This window comes from Periplaneta americana, chromosome 8 (assembly GCF_040183065.1).
Source record: "Periplaneta americana isolate PAMFEO1 chromosome 8, P.americana_PAMFEO1_priV1, whole genome shotgun sequence".
Taxonomy (NCBI): Eukaryota; Metazoa; Arthropoda; class Insecta; order Blattodea; family Blattidae; genus Periplaneta; species Periplaneta americana.
Window position 1 is genome coordinate 96,313,083 of NC_091124.1, and position 17,137 is coordinate 96,330,219.

At 35.9% G+C, this 17,137-nt stretch overlaps 1 protein-coding gene across 7 annotated transcripts in view; it reads right to left on the reverse strand.

Annotated features, from left to right (window-relative positions):
- Positions 1 to 17,137, reverse strand: part of LOC138704910 (uncharacterized) — a 148,043-nt gene that overhangs the window by 7,106 nt on the left and 123,800 nt on the right. For 5 of the 7 annotated variants that reach the window (XM_069833309.1, XM_069833310.1, XM_069833304.1 and 2 more), the window contains 4 exons: positions 11,780 to 11,878; positions 6,823 to 6,960; positions 4,758 to 4,909; positions 2,901 to 2,991 (listed from right to left, as the gene is read on the reverse strand). In XM_069833309.1, coding sequence (XP_069689410.1) covers positions 2,901 to 2,991; positions 4,758 to 4,909; positions 6,823 to 6,960; positions 11,780 to 11,878 — 480 coding nt within the window. The remainder of the gene's footprint in view (positions 1 to 2,900; positions 2,992 to 4,757; positions 4,910 to 6,822; positions 6,961 to 11,779; positions 11,879 to 17,137) is intronic. The other 2 variants (XM_069833311.1, XM_069833308.1) reach the window with 1 other exon arrangement.

Here is a 17,137-nt window from a genome sequence, read left to right on the forward strand (position 1 = left end):
ACTTCTCATTACTTCTTTCAATGTGCCCAAACCATCTAAGCCCTGAGCATTTTATTTCTCCAATAATCTGTAGGTTTCCGTGTAATTCATATAGCTCCTTGTTACTGCGAGCTTTTCATTCTCTATTTTCAAATTCTGGTCCATATATTCTATTATCAGGCAGTACATCTCACTTGACGATATGCATCAGAGGAAGAACAATTGTTTGTATGAATATAAAGTCTGACTATGTAATATGTAGCTAGTCGGCAATGTATGCAATGGAGGAGGAAAGGAACTGGCCACTCCACCCTATTATCTCCTGGCCTAGTTGCCTCATAAGTGGTCCCTTCTTGGTATCACTGAGGTTCAGATCTGTCTTCGGACAGTTGACTAAACAACAACAACAATATTCTTCGCAGAATTTTCCTTTCCCATGCTGCAATTTTAGTGAGCATCTACATAATTAACAAAGCAAAACCACCTGTATACACCTGTATACTCCACTACGTTTAAATTAATGATAACGTGATTGGAAAGATATAAAACTTAAAACTTGGTTCCCTAGGACGTTATATATCAATTTCAGATCTAGACAATAAGTTAGAAACTTAGAAGGATGTGCAGGACAATAAAAGAACTGTAAAACACGGAATTGGACAGAAACTGAGATAGGGTTTCATAGTAATAATCCCGTTGCTCTGCTAAAGTTGTAAAATTTGGACCATAAACAGAACTCAGAAAATGAAACATGCATCAGTTGAGATAATATTGCTGCTTTCAGCAGCTAAATTCATGCGCTTACACAAACAATGGAATAGTTTTATACGGGGAAGTCAAATATTTTTAACTTGAATAATAGGTTGTAACAATTAAAGCAAGAATACTTCTTGTTTGAATGGTCTTCTTCTATTTAGAAATATCTGGTTATTTTGTAGTTCGGCATTTCAGTAGATGAATGAGATCTGAGATCTTTTTTTTAATTTTTTATTTTTACAGAAAAGGAAACGAGTTTTAGCTACTGGCTACTATGAAGTGTGCATTCCCTAGAGATGAGGATTTTAATACTGTGGAAGTCCTTTGCTACGCAGTTACGTTTTTTGTTCTTAGTCATGTAACAGATATTGTCAAATTAGAATACCGGTAATAATGCAATAGGAAAAAGAAAGAGGCAGTGACGAAGAGAATGTAAGAGTATTTGCATGTACGTATGTATGTATCTAATGCCCATTACCTTTTATACTTTTTGAAATCGGTATATAAGAATACCTATCATAATGCTCTTGCAATGATTACAATTTCAGAAACTGATTCAATTGCCAGAATATCAGACATATTTAGTGGTGTTAATAGCAATATGTCAACCATAACTTAAATTTTATCTACATGCAAAAATGTATAACACAGTGTGTTCGCGTCACACTTGATCTAAAGAACGTGAAAAGATCCCAACTACTGATTGCTTCATGCTACAAATTTGCCCAGGCCTGTATATTATCGGTCGTTGCTACAGCTTATTACAGTCTGAGATGTTAGTGATAGAAGACGTGTGTGCTTGTGTACTTCTTTTAAATACGTTTGAAGTGTGTGTGCTGTGCATTAAATTAGTTGTTGAGATAATTGAAATGCCAGCTAAAAATTTTACTCTACAACAGCGAATATTTAAGTACGAAACTTACGTCAAAACAGATTCATGCCGACAAGTGTGTAGACAATTTGTTGAGGAATTCCCATATTCGACCTCCAAATAGGATACGGTTCGAAACCTTGACAGTAGATTAAGAGAAACGGAATTATTGAACTCTAAAATTCGTAGGCCAAAACGAAGAGTTCTAACAGAAGCAAAACTTGATGATATTGGTGCATCACTCCTAATAAATCTTTACGTCGTGTTGCACAAGGAGTAGGCATATCAAAAACTACAGCCCATAGGGCTACTAAACTTTTAAAATTGAAACCTTACAATGTTACTGTAGTCGAAGATAATGAAAGTCGAGTGAATTTCTGTAATTGAGTTTTACAAAACATTGTTGACGGTATTGTTGATCCACATTTTAATAATCTTTTCTGATAAGGCATGATTTCATTTATGTGGTATGTTCACAGAACAATAGATTCTGGTGTACTGAAAATCTGCGATTAATTCACGAAATTCCCCTGCATGATGAAAAGATTAATATGTGGTGTGCCATACAGAAAATCGAGTAATGGGACCAATATTTTTTGAAGATAATGTAGGTTGAGAGAGGTTCCTTATGCAAATACTTGCACAGTTTTTTTAACAATTATCTGATAATGAGAAACAACATGCACATTTTCAACAAGATTCTGCCACAGTCTATATTGCAGGTGCTTCTTTGGAGGCTATAGGAGTGATTGTTGATGACAGCATTCTGTCTATAAGGTTATGGCCTGCACGTTCCCCAGATCTTACCGCGTGCGATTATTATTTGTGGAGAACCCTAAAAAATATAATCTATAGAAATAATCCAATACCATCAATGAACTGAAAGACAATGTAAGAACAGATGAGAAGGATAACGAAAGAAGAACTTTTGCGTGTGAATTCAAATTTCATCAAAAGATGTCGGGAATGTCTGAATGCTAATAGACACCTCTTTCAGCAACTATTGTAACATAGGTTAGCAAAATAAAATTATGATTGTGTGCATGCCATTAATTAATTAAAGTTATATAAGTGCAATACGCTGGAAATTACGGACCTAAAATACCGCATTTTAACTCATGCTCTACAGGCTTGCTCCCGCCCACGTTCTTCGGATTAAGCATGATGCAAATGCACTGTAACTTGCAAATAATTATAACACACAGTTCAGTTTGAATCAATCACATGATAAAAGCTAGCAAGGACTAAAAATAACAGTTTCAGCTGACAATGGCACAAATGATTACTGTATTACCTCTAGGAACAAAGAATATTTCCCCTTTTTTCAGAGTCCTCGTGGTTCTAAGAATTTGGACAGTTACACTTCCGTTCAGGATGAAGCTAACCTGAAATTACAAGTCATAATTTTATTAACACTTCAGTTTCTTAAATTCAATTCAATTAATTTATTGTATTCCATAGATCAGCGGTTCTCAACCTTCTTCAATGACATACCACTATTTTTAATTTAGGACATTAGCTGCACCACTAACCAAATTTATAATGCCAAATCAAGTGTTGCTCTCAGGGTTCATAATAAACATTCCTATGCTCCAGTAGCTGTAACTGATTGTTTTATTAAGATGTGTTTAATTAAAAACAGTTACTATTTTAATTTATTTAGTGGAGTGTTCCATAAAATATACAGAAAGTAGCAGTACATGTTTAGAAATAGTAGGGTTTAACAAGGGCGCGTCAGCTACTATGGCTATTTGCGCCCTTAGTACATGTTTATATTTTATGATAATTTATTTTTTTATTTCACACTTTAAGTACTGGTACCACCCAGCAGTGGTTCACATATCACTGGTGGTAAGTGTACCATAGGTTGAGAACTACTGCCATAGATCTTACATTGACATTAAACTATAAGATGTGGAACAAGTCAAGGGTCATGTTTTTTTTTTTTTTTTTTTTTTGCGAGATGAAGTGAAGTCGAGAATTCGCCAGAGATTACCTGACATTTGTCTTATGGTTGGGGAAAACTTTGGAAAAAAACTCGATTAGGTAATCAAGTGGGAATCGAACCCAAGCCCGAGCACAGTTTTGCATCTGCAGGCAAGTGCTGCTGATGATAAGATCCTATTGCAAAAAAGTGAGGTCAAATTACATATGCTGACTCATGGACTCATGAGTTAAGTGAGATGTACCAAGCATACAAGTTTTTGAATCATCAATATACAAGACTAAAATTATGACTTTCAATGAGGGGCGGGGTAACAGCTTGATCAAACATACTGTAAATGACATACTTCAGAACAATTTATGGATATTAATACATAGGCTTCAACATTAGAAATAAATATAGGTGTAATTCTTCCAAATACTTTTTTCCTTTCCACATAACATGTGCTACCTTCTCCTTCTTACCTCACACAATTTACAACCTGCTTATCTCTCCCCCCCCCCCACTAGCTTATCCTTATCTCCTTTCCCCTTTGTTTTCAGTTGTTCTAGAGCAGTCATTTTCAACCAGTGTGCCAGAAATGATCCATGCTCTGCTGATAGATTCACATTCCATCTCGAGTAATAATACTTTTGAAGAAGGCATTACCTTCATTAGCACAGCAGTCCAAGATCCACTGACAAACATCCATACGTTTCTGTTTGTGCAAATCTGAATTGTTTAGGGACCTATCTTGCACAAACTTCAAAAAAGCAGAGTTTATTGCAGATAATTTCGTTTTGGAAAACGTATTATGAGTTTCACGTGTTAAATTTTATGTTACCTTGTTGACATGTTTCGGTCTGCTATCGGCCATCATCAGAACTGGTTGTTGCTGGTCTTGGCGCCTTTTGTTTTGTTTCCTGTGGGGATGTGTTTGTGTAGTGCAATGTGGAGTCAAAGAATGTGTGTGTTCTGAAATTGAGTTATGTGTTGAGAATTTCATTTGGATGTGTTTTTGTGTGTTATCATTGTAGACAGGCATACAGAATGACAGACACAGCGTGACAAGGGCATAATGAATAAAATGTGGTGCAGTGTCTTTCAGTAAAAATTTCGAAATCTATTTTTTATAATAGCACAATACTCTCTCCTTTCACTTTAATAATAGTTCAAAGAATATAAAGACAAAAGTGATGGACAAACACAAAATAAATTGTTACTTACAAGACTGGACTCATCATTAACAAGATCCCTCTTCACAGCGAAGGGTGCTACTTTTATGAGACCAGCTGACATGCTGGGAACCTCCAGACCATTCAACACTGTCACATCACTCTCAGCAGTTTCAGGATCAATACGGAATGTGGAAAAACACTCTGCAAGAAAAACACTTATATTCTAAAACTGCCAATAAATTATCCTAAAAGCATTTTACAACAGCCGAGTTCACAAATTTCTCAAGTTGCTTATTTACAGACCACAAGCTCTTCAAAATGTATTAATTTAACTGCTATAACTGAAGCCATAGTATTGCTCAAATCTGTCAGATCCACCAATTAAGAAAATGATGATCTCTTAAAAAATTCCTCTGTCAGCTATAACAGAATGTGAGAAGCAATGAAACAGAAGACAAAAGGTGTGTTTGAAAAGTTCGTGGCCTGACATATAGATGGCACTGAAAACGTGTCAACAATGCCGCCATTGTTAGCGACCATTTTACATTAATTCAAGCACGAAAAATCATAATTTCCTGTTGACTACAATTTGTGTAGTTTAATTTTTCAGTTAGTGCGCTGAACAGATTCACGAAAATGGAAAATATGGAGCTTCGTGCTGTCATTAAATATTTCGTAAAAAGGGAACGAGTCCAACAGAAATTAAAGCAGACATGAATGCTACACTAAGGGAATCCGCTCCAGAATTTTCGACTGTGAAAAAATGGGTGACACTATTTAAACGTGGTCGAGAGAGTGTGGAAGTCAACCCCCACAGTGGACATACGACACTATCAGTAAGAAGTGAAGAAATCGTAGCAAAAATTCACAAAATGGTGTTGAATCACCGTCCACTGAAAGTGAGGAAAATTACCGAGGATATGCATATGCACATGTGCGCCACACTTGGTCAATGTCTTGGGCATGTCCAAAGTCTCTGCAAGGTGGGTTCCGCATTTTTTAAAACTGGGACAGAAGCACATCCGATGTCATATTTCAAGAGATTGTCTGGCTTGATTAAAAAAATACGCCCAATTTTTTTAGGCAGATTGTGACCACTGACGAAACCTGGATTAATTACTTTATATCAGCGACAAAACAGCAGTCGAAACAATGGAAGTACAGTGATTCTCCACCCTCCAAAGAAAGCAAAAGCTGTTCAATCAACTGGGAAAGTCATGACGTCTGTGTTCTAGGATTCTAAAGGTATGATCTGGCAAAGGGGAGAAAAATTACCGGAGAATATTACTGAAATCTTCTGCAGCAACTGCAAGGGAAAAATTCACGGGTATGGCCAAGAAAAAAGTATCGTTCATCACGACAATGTATCTACTCACACGTCTCAAATCACAGTTGCTAAACTACACATACTACAGTTCGAATTGTTGCCACATGCTATTTACTCATCAGTTTTCGCATTCTCAGACTTTTTTCTTTTCCCAAAGCTCAAAACTCACTTGGTTGAGAAGAAATTTTTATCAAATGAAGAGGTTATTGCACCAGCAGAAAGTTTTTTGCAGACGTCATAGAATCTATGTACAAGAAGGGTATAGCAGCATTGCAGCACCGGTGGACCAAGTGTGTGAATCTCAGGGGGGATTATTTTGAGAAATAAAGATTGTTTCAGAATAATCCTAATTTAATTTCTATGTTAGGCCACAAATTTTTCAAACAATTGTCATAACTGCTTTACACTCCTTCTCCAGCAATATTGAATTTCCATACTTTATCCTGAACTTTCCTAATGGCATACTCTAGAGCAAAGTTAAAAAGTAAAGGTGATAGTGCATAGAGGTGAAAAAATCTATGTATCATGTTACAAAAATGAGTAGTTAATATGGTATATATAGTATTATCCATGATGGAATGTATAGGGTCCTAAAGAGGTGGTTTCAGTCTTGTTATAAATTCCAGAACTCAGTCAACCTCTATAAAACTGAGTACTAGATTTTTCACAGATCACGGTGAAGACTACATCACCTTTTCTTAATGTCGAGTTCAACAAATCATAAAAGCTCTACCTTTCTGCCTCCTGTATACACGGACATGTCTATCTTTTGAATATACGTAATTACCAATTTCATTATCAGCTGCATTCTCCCTTCTACTTTTCACTGACATCTGTGGAATTTTTTTAGGTGACATCTTCTTCTGTTTTTCAGTAACACTATCATAGTCCTCCATTGTTTCACTGCCACTGCGTGGAATGGGACCTTTCATCATGTGTAAAAAAAATGGAGAAAAAAAAAGAATAACTTAATATAATGTGTTTCATATTCTTCGTGACTACACCGATCAGAGTATTTATATAAAGTTCAGTGCAGCCAATGGCTCATGCACTAAGCATCTATATGACTGTGGGGTGAAGTATACATATAATAGCCAGTGTTGTAAGTTTGCACTCGATGTTTATCAATAAAATTACAGTTAGATAAATGTGTTTCAATTCTCTCTTGAACACAAGGTATATATCTATGAATCACGGTGGGCATCAGATGGGAGCAATTCCGAAGTAGGTGAAGGAACTAAGATCTAAATCGAGGCTGACAAGAAGTAGAGTAATGAAAGTAGATGATAGTTCAGGAAGCAGTGTTGAAACAAAAGGGGAAAACAAGGTGAAAAAGCAGTATGACTTAAGGAAATGGTGTGGAGGGGAAATAAATCGTGAGAAAAGAAAACTAAGAACTAAATAAAGTAGCAATGTGGAAAAGTTAGCAGTGAAAAGTGCAAATAGTTAGAGATGTGAAGTGAGGAGAAATGTGCCATACACGAGGGGGGTCAAGAATTAGAAATATAGTATTTTTGGTATAATAATGGGTGAGAAGTGAATTAGTGGAATAATTGATGATGGACAATAAAAGACTAGTGGAAGAATTGCAATACTAAATTAATAAGTAATGACCTAAATGACTTGTACGAGAGGCGTTGTAAAATGGGGAGATGGCACTGTGTACTAATAATGTGAAGTACTGCCTCACCAAAAGGTATATTGCTTAAAGACAAATATGTTCATTCATTCATTCATATCTATGAACCACACATTCAAACAAATTCAGCATGTGAAATGCAAAGACCTTTTTTCTATGAAGTTCCCTGTTATGGACATTCCAAATAGTACTAAAATACATTGACCCGGAACAAAACTGAAAGTGGCAATTTAATTAAAAAACACACACACACACACAAAACGTTATATTTGTTTCAATTGAAATGGAAGTAGGTTATACAGAGAAACACTAAACTGATATTCTGAGAATCAGCATACAAACTTGCTCAGCACGTAAGGATATCCAAAATTTCTCCAAATGTAATCTTCATCTTACGATGTTGGATGACGTATATACATCCGTTGATGTGACATATTACATACAAAACTTCTCCATTTACGAAACTATTAAAGTTGAAGCCTATAAAATAACTGACTTACATAAACTTTGTTCCATTGATCCTGCCACAAAATTGAATTTTCCTACGTAACTACATCCGAAATCAGATTCATGACCGAAAAATCTATTCTTATCACATGTTCTTCCAACTTCATAGCAGGGTAAATTGGCAAGATAAAGGATACTAGATTTATAAGGAATTCTGCATCCTCCACAAAGCCCTACTTATGATTTTAAAAAATTAGAATCTTGTATTCTACTCCAGGTGAAAGAATAACAGAACTAATCTTTCATGAAGTAAATAGGCGTCAGTATAGAACTGAGCTTCTTCAACATGGAGATGCAGGGAATGTGAACATTCGAAAAGTTAAATCAAGTAGCCTACTAAGTAATTTTTCAGATCCAACATTGACTTTATCTGCAGCATGCACTGAACCTTAATCTACAGAATAATAGAAAAAAGCTCCTGAAACATAATGCATGGCAGACTAAAATCTGCAAGAACAAGAAATCAATCAACTACAGTTATAACAACGTTCAAGATCGTCATCCATTCCTTTGCATCTTCATTACAAAACCAATAAATGAATTCACATTTATTCTTAACCACAGAGAATTCTATAGGACATAACATTAACGACGTGAACCCATAGGAGGCTTTGCTAAAACTCTATCTTATTTTTTAATATGAAACTTCAGTTATATAAACTAAATTGATAACATACCTAATGGCAAATACAATTAAGTTCAACATACATCCCGGAAAATAGAAAATATCCTCATTTTCATAAAATGTGTCTTACCTGAATTATCCTGCAAATATACATCACGTTTTAGGTAAATCATTTTAATACAATTGAATAGTCTACGGTAAAATTAGTTGAATTTCCAGTAGGGATCAGTAACATTTTACTGCATTCTATTTAATTCATTCCCTTCATTCTAGGTAGTTACGTGATTGCAAAATATTCTGAACTGTAATGATTCTTACTTTCAATTCCTTTCCTGTTATACATGTTTTTCTACTTTTATGTTGTACACAATACAAATGTGAAAAAAAAAAAATGTTTTCTCCTCACAAATGCCCAGGTTTTGTCAGACTAAACATGAAGCATAGGTCCGGAACATGAATAATGTCTCTGATTTTTTTTAACAAATGAATAATTTGAATTTTGTATTCATCCATATCAAATATGGAATATGGAGCAGTAGGTTAGGATCCGTACAGACAAAACCAAATCGATTCAATAGAAAAGGTCCAACGCAGGGCTGCAAAATATGTCAAAATGGGAAGGGGGCAGGATGAAGAAGCAGTAAAAGACCTAAGGTGAGAAATTCTCAAATCAAGGCAACGAAAAACCAGACTGACCTCATTGTTTAAGGTACAAATGGGACACAAAGCATGGACCGACATCAATGCTAGATTAGTGACACCATCATACTTAGGCAGGGCTGATCATATTAGGAAGTTTAAATACAGAAAACAAAGAACAGACGTGGCAAAATTTTCCTTTGTTAACAGCACAATAGTAGAATGGAACAGCTTACCTGCGGCAATCTTTCAGGGTGGTCCTCTCAAAATCAACACATTTAAGGAAAGGTTGAGAAGATTAGTTTGAAAATATAATTATAGGTGCAGTGTAATTATCTAAGTTGTGTCATGTAATTAATTAAGTTGATATGTAATTAATTCAGGTGATATGTAATTACTTAAGTTGGTAATAGTTGGGTTTAATAGAAATACTTATAGATTAGGTATACTTTCGTTTATTGTACGTGCTATTATAGCATAGTTTTTATTTATAGTCCTAGAATTATTACATCTATTTAATTATAGTTAGAATTAAATTTACGTTTATTTAATTTTTTTATTACTCTAATTACTGTAAATTTTATGAATATAATTCTTGTAATGTTATTGTATATTATATATCACTGCCACCAGGTGTATACCCAATTGTAGTATTAATAAATACATACATACACATACATACATGAAGCCAGTTGTATAGGCCAATTTACCGACAAAGTTGTTGCCCAGGGTGTACATACAGGATCCTGTGTGCAACACCCGCAATATAGATTGTGCTGATACATTGATGAAGTAGAAACTCAGCTGTCTCCTGGACTATGATCAAGCCTTTCGTAACTGACTGTGGTGTTATTATATTATTGTTTTCTCTGAGAAAATGTTGAGAATTTAAGACCAGACAAAACCGAAAAGAAAGCATACATTTAAAGACAATCAGAGACATTCAGACTAGAGAACGAATATCATAGAGATACTAAAAGGTATAGTCATACAACGCTACTTTTGCAGCGCTGTAGTACAAAAAACTGCGCAACTCTCGTACTGTGACGTGTGAAGAACGGTGTAACCTGAAAAGTAGAGGCTGCCGAATCTGCTGCCCGCTACTTTTTCATGCTGCGCACAGCTTAAAAGTAGCGATATGCAAACAGAGTTCTCAGGGTTGCAGCCACAGCATTTTTTATATCAGTTTTGTTGAAACTTTTGCAGCAATTGCGACCAGTGTTGCCACCAAAATGTGCCAATGATACTTTTATTGTTTGGATATATTTTAATTTTAGATGTGATGAAAATAAATTATTTGTAAAAGTTACTAAATGTACAACACAGAGTATATTTGCTGATGATATAATTCATTATTTTTATTTTCTGTAGCATAGTTTCAAACAGGAGGATTGCCAGCACTGATTACGTGAATATGCTGTTGGTTATCATTTAAGTATATAGGTGTTTTTTAATAGCTTTATAGTAAAAATAATGCCAATTTCTGAATACTAGTTAGGAGAGAAAAGCAAATAATAGATATGCAAGCTATTGCATGAGTTTCATAATTCGAAACTCTAATGCGAACATAACCACAAAATGTATATTGAAAAGACAACACGAAGATGGAAAGCTGCAGCTAGACTGTGGCTGCAAAAGTAGCAAACTTGTGTGTGAACAGACTCGCAACCTACAGTTGCAACTTTTGCAGCATTTGGGTTGCGCAGCATGAAAAGTAGTATGCAGCATGCTACTTTTGGCTTACGTGTGAACATGACACGCAACTTTTGCAGCTGCAGTACAAAAGTTGCGCAGCAAAAGTAGCGATGTGTGACACCATACCTTAAGACATTATCCTTAACAACTGTATCACAGGCATGACAAATACAGACACTTTGCTACAAGAGTTGGAAAAGAAATAAGAAACACATTAACTGTGTGTTTTACACAAAGCAAAAATAAATAAAATGACATATTTGACAAGCGTGAAAAGTATCTATTAATACTGATGAAACTAAGTAATTTATGGACCATCTCAATGGTGTACAAAAGGACAGCAATGAAACCTCAGCAACACAAGTCTTCTTCTACTCCTGATGAGACTGCTTCTACAAATGTAGAGAACTGCAATATTATGCACTATTTTTATTGGTAAGTTCAGGGCGTAAAAGACGAAAATTATTAAACACAGCAAACCAATGAAACATTTCTCAAGTCTTTACAATGCTCATAATTGTTATATACTACTAGATTACCATCATTATGGGGATGAGGTGATCGTTTAGCTTTGTAACTGAAAGACAAAAAAGAATCTGAAATAACAGAAAGCCCAAAGATACGGCTTCCTTAACTTACCATGCATGATCACATTATTTCCATGAGACAATGCTATCGACTTTCTTCTTGAACCTTCATCTTTGTCAACTAAAGCTGTGATATTGTCCTTCCGTTTTGCTAAAACACATAAAAAGAAAAATCCATTAATATAAGAGAAGAAACAAAAGTTATTGGAAAGACCTTTTTTTTTACTTCCAAAGGAGGGCTCTTAGGCAAGCACCATAGCACTTATTGTGCAATCTCCTTATATTGGGATGATTTTGAAGCCCTTAGGACTGCTCTTCATGTGATTCAATCCTTGGTCCCATCTTGTCGATTCGGATATGTCATCCATTTCTGATGAAGTCTACAAATACCCCTCCATCTTTCTGTTAATAGGGGAGATGCAGGCAATGGCGGTCACCTAAGCAAAATGTGACTGTATCAGACAACTAATAATCCAATTTGAATTTTAGTGAAGTCATTAGAACTGTTGAACTATCCACTTTCAACTGCATCTATTTAAAGTTTATAAACAGTTGCTAATTTTTATATAAATTCCTTAATTAAAGACCACTGCATAGACCAGCATTCCCAGCACATGAAGGTAATAACGGTAATGAAATTTACAATTGAATTTAAAGGGAACGACCTATTATATGATTTATTTAATATTTTCTACGTTACAATGTGTATACCAATCAATGGAATTACACAAAAACGATGTTATAATGAATATGTAAATTAAAAATCTTATGTTTATATCTGTCTTTCTTCAAAACAGATAGAAATTATATTTAAAAAAACAAAATAACTGCATACAATATTTTATTAGCTACAAATCGCCTTAACCCTTCGTTACTCGCGTTAAATTCCGTAACGCCAGTACTCACCTGGATTACAATGGTAATCCACATTTGTTTTTGTTTACAGACAAGGTTTAAACATTGGAATTAGATTTAAATGTTAAGAAATATATTGTTTTCAGTTATTACAGTAATAAGAATAGATATGGTACGCATAACGGAACGTATTAAATATAAATATTAATAATGAAATGGATAGCACACAAATTGCATTCAAGTGACATGTTTGCATAATATTTCAACACTGGTCGTGTCTTTGAGCCATAATTTATTGTTGCATCATAGTTATGAGTTAGTTCACTATCATCATAATTATGTAGGTTATCTAGCATTGTTGCTCACTCGATGTTTGAAGGTCATCTGAACTCTTGATCTCTCTTAATCTCTCCCACGGGAAACGCAAGTTCACTACTGCTGACCTTACTTACGTCATATTTGATAACCGAATACCTCACTCAGGGGTGTAGCAATGAAAAAATTCAGGGATGTAACAATCATTCTCACTTCACTTGCAATATTTTACAGATGTTTTTGTGTATTGTAAGAAGGATATTGATGCACTTTCATGTTTATGTTTGCATTTCACACTTTACACACGTGAGTCTAATCTACATCTGATTCAATTATCTGAGTAGGCCTATGCATTTCTTCTACACAGTTCAAACAAATTACATCTGAATGAGTAGGACAAATTCTCTTCAAGCACTGGGAACAAGATTGTCTTGTGCTCTTGTTTCTTGTTCTACCACACATGTAGCACCTACCAATACCTTCTGGCCGTGTTCCTTCTTCTTGACCTGTTTGTGGAATGCCTAACAGTTGCTCTCCTCTTCTCTTTATTTCTCTTGGAATTGTCTGTTGGGTGATACGCTCGGAAATTAGTGGCTTCATTAGGTCCAGAGCAAGGGTTTTTAGGAAGTTTTTCCGTAGAATTTTTTGTTTGTTTGCAGAATAAACAACAAGAGCATTGACACCTGCTATGTTTAGTAAGTCAAAGAAAATAGTCAGAGGCCAGCGGCGTGAATTTCTGCTTACATCATAGGCTGAGCATAACTGGTCCAGGACATCCACAGCACATTTAGTTCTATTATAGAAAGATATTATTTCAGGTTTCTGGCTTCCTCCTGTTTCCTCATCCATTGCCGTATCATAATGCATGGTTGATAATGCTAACACTCTTTTGTTTTTCTTTGGTACATACGAAATAATTGTGCAGTTTTCATTGAATCCAAACAATGTACTGTTAACTTCCCTGTCTTGAGTAGTTGTGAAATGAGGAGGGATTTCTCTTTTGTTTTTTTTCAAGGTTCCTACAAGTGTAATTTTGTCATTTTCTAGAAGATCTAAACACAGAGGTATGCTCGTGAACTAGTTATCGGTGGTCACATTTCTTCCTGTTCCTTTGATGGGATGAACCAGCCTCTTCACCACTGCATGTGCACTGTTACTTTGGTGAAATGGACCATCTGGTTGAATACCAGCATAAATTTCCAAGTTATGAGTGTAATATGTTTTCACATCCACCATAGCAAAAATTTTGATCCCATATTTTGCTGGTTTAGTAGGTATATACAATTTCATGGGACATCGTCCTCTGAATGCAACCAACTGCTCGTCTATAGTTACATATTCGCTTGGAATGTAGCACCTTTGTGAATTCTGAACAAATAACTCGAACACTTCACGTACAGCAGCCAGTTTATCAATTTCTTTCCTTTCCTGCCTGTCATGAATGTTATCAAAGCGTAGACATCGTAACAAAAATTGGAATCTATTGTAGGTCATAGTCAGGTAAATTGACTCTATACCTGTTCCATTTTTATCCCATAGTTCTCTTACGTTCAGTCTTCCCGATTTCAAAGCACCGGCAAGATACAAAATACCTAAGAGTGCTCGAATTTCAACGTCATTTGTTAATTTGCAATCTCTGTCACGTCCGTAATTACGCTTCACTTTTTCAATATAAATATTAGTACACCTTACTATTACATTGATTATTGTCTGATCAATAAAGCAGTCAAAACACACTGTGTGTGTCCGCGCATTTTTTGCAGCTCTTTTAGGGCCCGGTAAATGAATCACTATATTTTGTGCTCTTCTTCTCCCTCGTAGAGATACTGGTTCTTCCTGCCAAATTGTAGTGTTGTCTCTTCCCGTATAGCAGTTTCCATCATTTATAGACATTAGTCTTTCATCACCATCACCATCACCATAATCATCATCCTCCTCCTCATTGTCTTTTTCTGAATTAGAATCGTGAACTTCATTCAAAAGATCTTCTTTGTTGCTTTCATCATCACTTTCATTTTCAATGCCAACATCCAGATCTTCATCTAGCCACTTGCAAATATTGCTTGTATTTTCCGTACCCATTGGAGCCAACTACAAAGAGGATGGAACGATATCACACACTTTTTTCATAAAGTTCCTGCATTGCATCACTCATAACCATATAAAAACTATTTCACTTACCTGAGCAAGAAACTGACGTCAGTACTCGCGTGGATTACAATGGTAATCCACTCGGAAAAACTGCGTATAACTTGATAAAACTCCGTATAACTTTCCAAAGCGTTGCGACAAATACGTCTAAACACCAGTAATGCCTCACTTAGACTGTGACGAGAAATTGCATTGACGCTCAGCTACGCAGTGCTGAAGGCGGTGACGTAATACAGGATTAAATATCAGTGGATTACTATTGTAATCCACGCGAGTACTGAAGGGTTAAGGAAGTTACATGAAACACAGTCATATTTTTTTTCAGTTACATATATAGTTAAAAGTTTTTCTTAGGTCTCTGAACGGAATTTAATCAGTCATGTTAAGACAGTAGTCACATTCATACCCCTTGGCACTATCACAACCACTACACTCTGCAGGTACCCACTTTCCGCAGCTTGATACCATAATCATTGCACAGAGAGCACTTCTTTCTGTCGCTTTCAGTTCATCATCACTGTTATCACACATGACTAGATCATTATCCTCTGATGAATATTCAAACAACTTCTTTGGGAGTTTTTTCTTTGCATCAGATCTCTTCGCAGCAGACATTTTAGGATCGTATTTCTTTTCTTTTTTCTGCGACAGTTTCTTCTGTTCTTTAGCCTCAAACGTTTTCTTCATAGGTGTAGAAGTGAGTACTTCAGAGTGCTACTTTTTTGTTCTTCCTGATCTTCTACTGTTAGATGTAATAGGTCCAGCTGATATAGCTTTCAAAATTTCGGAAATACTGATTTGTATGTAATTGCGTTTTTTCTTTTCCCCTGGTGTTTCACTGACAGCTATAGAAACGGTTGACTGCAACATTGCACTCAGGTGGAGCAGAAACAGGATCAGACAAGCAGATATTTGACTGATTAGAGGGATTACTCTGTGATGTGACTGGGTGAAGATCAGGGTTATAATAAGCAGAATCTGGAGACAAATTGGGAATTAAAGCGAAAATTCCTGTCGCTTCAAAATCTGACAAAAAACATTTGCTATGTTTGCAACTCTGGCAAGATCATCAGGTCTGATATACTTTTACTTGTTCATTTTCATATAGATGTCACACTCCTTATTACATGCCGTCTTGAGAGGTCCAAAGAATGTCACATCAAGTGACTGGGTTCTCTGAGAAGTGTGGGGTGACAATCCAACCATAACAGTACTTTTTACCCTGCAGAATTCATATGCCTCTAAGGTGCAATGTGAGTAATGGTTGTCAAGGATCAGAAGGTTAGGGTTTTCTGGAGTACGACGGGAGTGATGGGCAAAATGTTCCAACCACTTCAAGAAAAGTTCATTGGACCATCCATTTTTGGAACAGCTGTACAGTGCATCAGGAGGTCCGCCTTTTTCTAGAGTCGGACACATTCCTTTCCGACCAAATATAAACATCGGGCAAATATAGTTCCCAGCAGCACTCATGGCACACATCGCAGTGGTATGTGTGCCACGATCTGCACTTGTAGCTGCTCCTACTCGTTCTTGGCCCTTGGGTGCCAAAATAGTTTCAGGTTCCATTCCCTCTTTCGTCTACATTGTAGACATGTGATGCCGAGAATCCATATTTTAGAAAAACATCCTCAAGATTAGTCTAAAACTTTGAACTTCTTCCTTATTGAAACCTTTAATGCGGTTAATACTTACTGCCTCTGATTTTCTCAAAGACAAAGAAAGGTTTCACTTCAGGAAACCTTCAAGCCAATAACGTCCTGCCATTTTTGTTTCTTTGGAGAATGTATGTTCATGTTCTATTTTATTTGCTTAGCAAACTCAAAGGCTGCACGCTTTACATCGTTTGGCATAAGACCATGGAAAGAATTTGCCAAAACTTTGAACTGATTGCACATCTCTGCTTCTTGGTCAGGAGTAAAAATTCACTTTTTTTTTTCTAATTTAGGATCATTATAGTTCTGTTTACTTATCCTCTCCTAAAGTGTGCTGAAGGAGATTCCAGTAGACTTCGACACTGACCTGATGGACTTTCCAGCCTGTATAGCTCTTAGGGCTCTCTGAAGATCTTCTGCTGTCAAGCTGCCTC